Source organism: Octopus bimaculoides, chromosome 7 (genome assembly GCF_001194135.2).
Source record: "Octopus bimaculoides isolate UCB-OBI-ISO-001 chromosome 7, ASM119413v2, whole genome shotgun sequence".
Lineage (NCBI taxonomy): Eukaryota > Metazoa > Mollusca > Cephalopoda > Octopoda > Octopodidae > Octopus > Octopus bimaculoides.
The window spans coordinates 11748712-11750211 of NC_068987.1; the positions used below are offsets into that span (position 1 = coordinate 11748712).

General features: G+C 35.2%; 1 protein-coding gene across 1 annotated transcript in view; it reads right to left on the reverse strand.

Annotated features, from left to right (window-relative positions):
* The window catches only part of LOC106882389 (MAM and LDL-receptor class A domain-containing protein 1), a 221633-nt gene that overhangs the window by 148916 nt on the left and 71217 nt on the right, over positions 1–1500 (reverse strand). The window contains exon 43 of the mRNA XM_014933051.2: positions 679–763. Coding sequence (XP_014788537.2) covers positions 679–763 — 85 coding nt within the window. The remainder of the gene's footprint in view (positions 1–678; positions 764–1500) is intronic.

Genomic DNA, 1500 nt, shown 5'->3' on the forward strand with positions numbered 1-1500 from the left:
AAATTATATATATATATATATATATATATATATATATAGAGAGAGAGAGAGAGAGAGAGAGAGAGAGAGAGAGAGACACGCACACATATATATATATTCTTTATTCTTTTACTTGTTTCAGTCATTTGACTGCGGCCATGCTGGAGCACCGCCTTTAGTCGAGCAAATCGACCCCAGGACTTATTCTTTGTAAGCCTAGTACTTATTCTATTGTTCTCTTAGGCTGAACCGTTAAGTTACGGGGATGTAAACACACCAGCATTGGTTGTCAAGCGATGTTGGGGGGACAAATACAGACACACATGCACACACACACAACACACACACACACACATACACACATGCACACACATACATATATATACATATGATGGGCTAACATTTCTTATTTCTTTATTGCCCACAAGGGGCTAAACATAGGGGGGACAAACAAGGACAGACAAAGGGATTAATTCGATTACCTCGACCTCAGTGCGTAACTGGTACTTAATTTATTTATCGACCCCAAAATGATGAAAGGCAAAGTCAACCTCGGCGGAATTTGAACTCAGAACGTAACACCAGACGAAATACCGCTAAGCATTTTGCCTGGCGTTCTAACATTTCTTCCAGCTCGTCACCTTAACACACACCTATGCTTATCAATGCAACGATAATTATTTTAAAGTAGCTTCTTACCTTTGCAGCTGTCACTTGTTAATGTGATGTCATCAATGGCTATATTACCAAGGGTGTTTCCACCTTTGACACCTTCAATTATTATCTAAGGTAAAATAAAAAAATTAAGTAAAAATAAGTAAAAAAAAAACAAACAAACATCAAGCGTTACTTTGAGAAGATGATGATACAATTAAAAAAAAAAACAAGCTTATAGAACCTTTCTTAATTAGTCTTAAATTTTTGGCTTGAGGCCAGCACTTTCAGAGGAGAGGGTAAGCTGATTAGATTGATCCCAGTTCTCTACTGGTAGTTATTTTATCGATCCCTGAAAAGATGAAAGGCAAAGTCGACCTTGGCAGAATTTGAACTCAGAATGTGAAGATGGAAAAAAATATCACTAAGCATTTTATCTAGTGTGCTAATGATTCTGCTGGCTCACAACATTAACCCTTTCGTTACTGTATTTATTTTGAGATGCTCCATGTTTCTTTCAATTACTTTAAATATAACAAAGAATTTAGTAAAATAACTCAGTTATCATGAAGCTAGTGTTAAGAACTTAAATTGAGACTAAGGCTTGGTAGAAGATTTTAATTCAGAACTTATGAAAACAAGACATTTGTACTACAGAGCCAGAGCCGGTTTCACCCGGGTTGGTAACGAAAAGGTTAAAGTAAATTTAACTAAGTCTAAAATTCCATACAGAATAGAAATTCAAAATTTTATTTATTCATTGCGCCAAAAATACAGTAATTTTAATTTTTATTTTTAATAGAATAGAGTATTATATTAATTGATATAATGCCTTGTGAGAGCTTACAGTGAGGGCCCTGGGAAAGC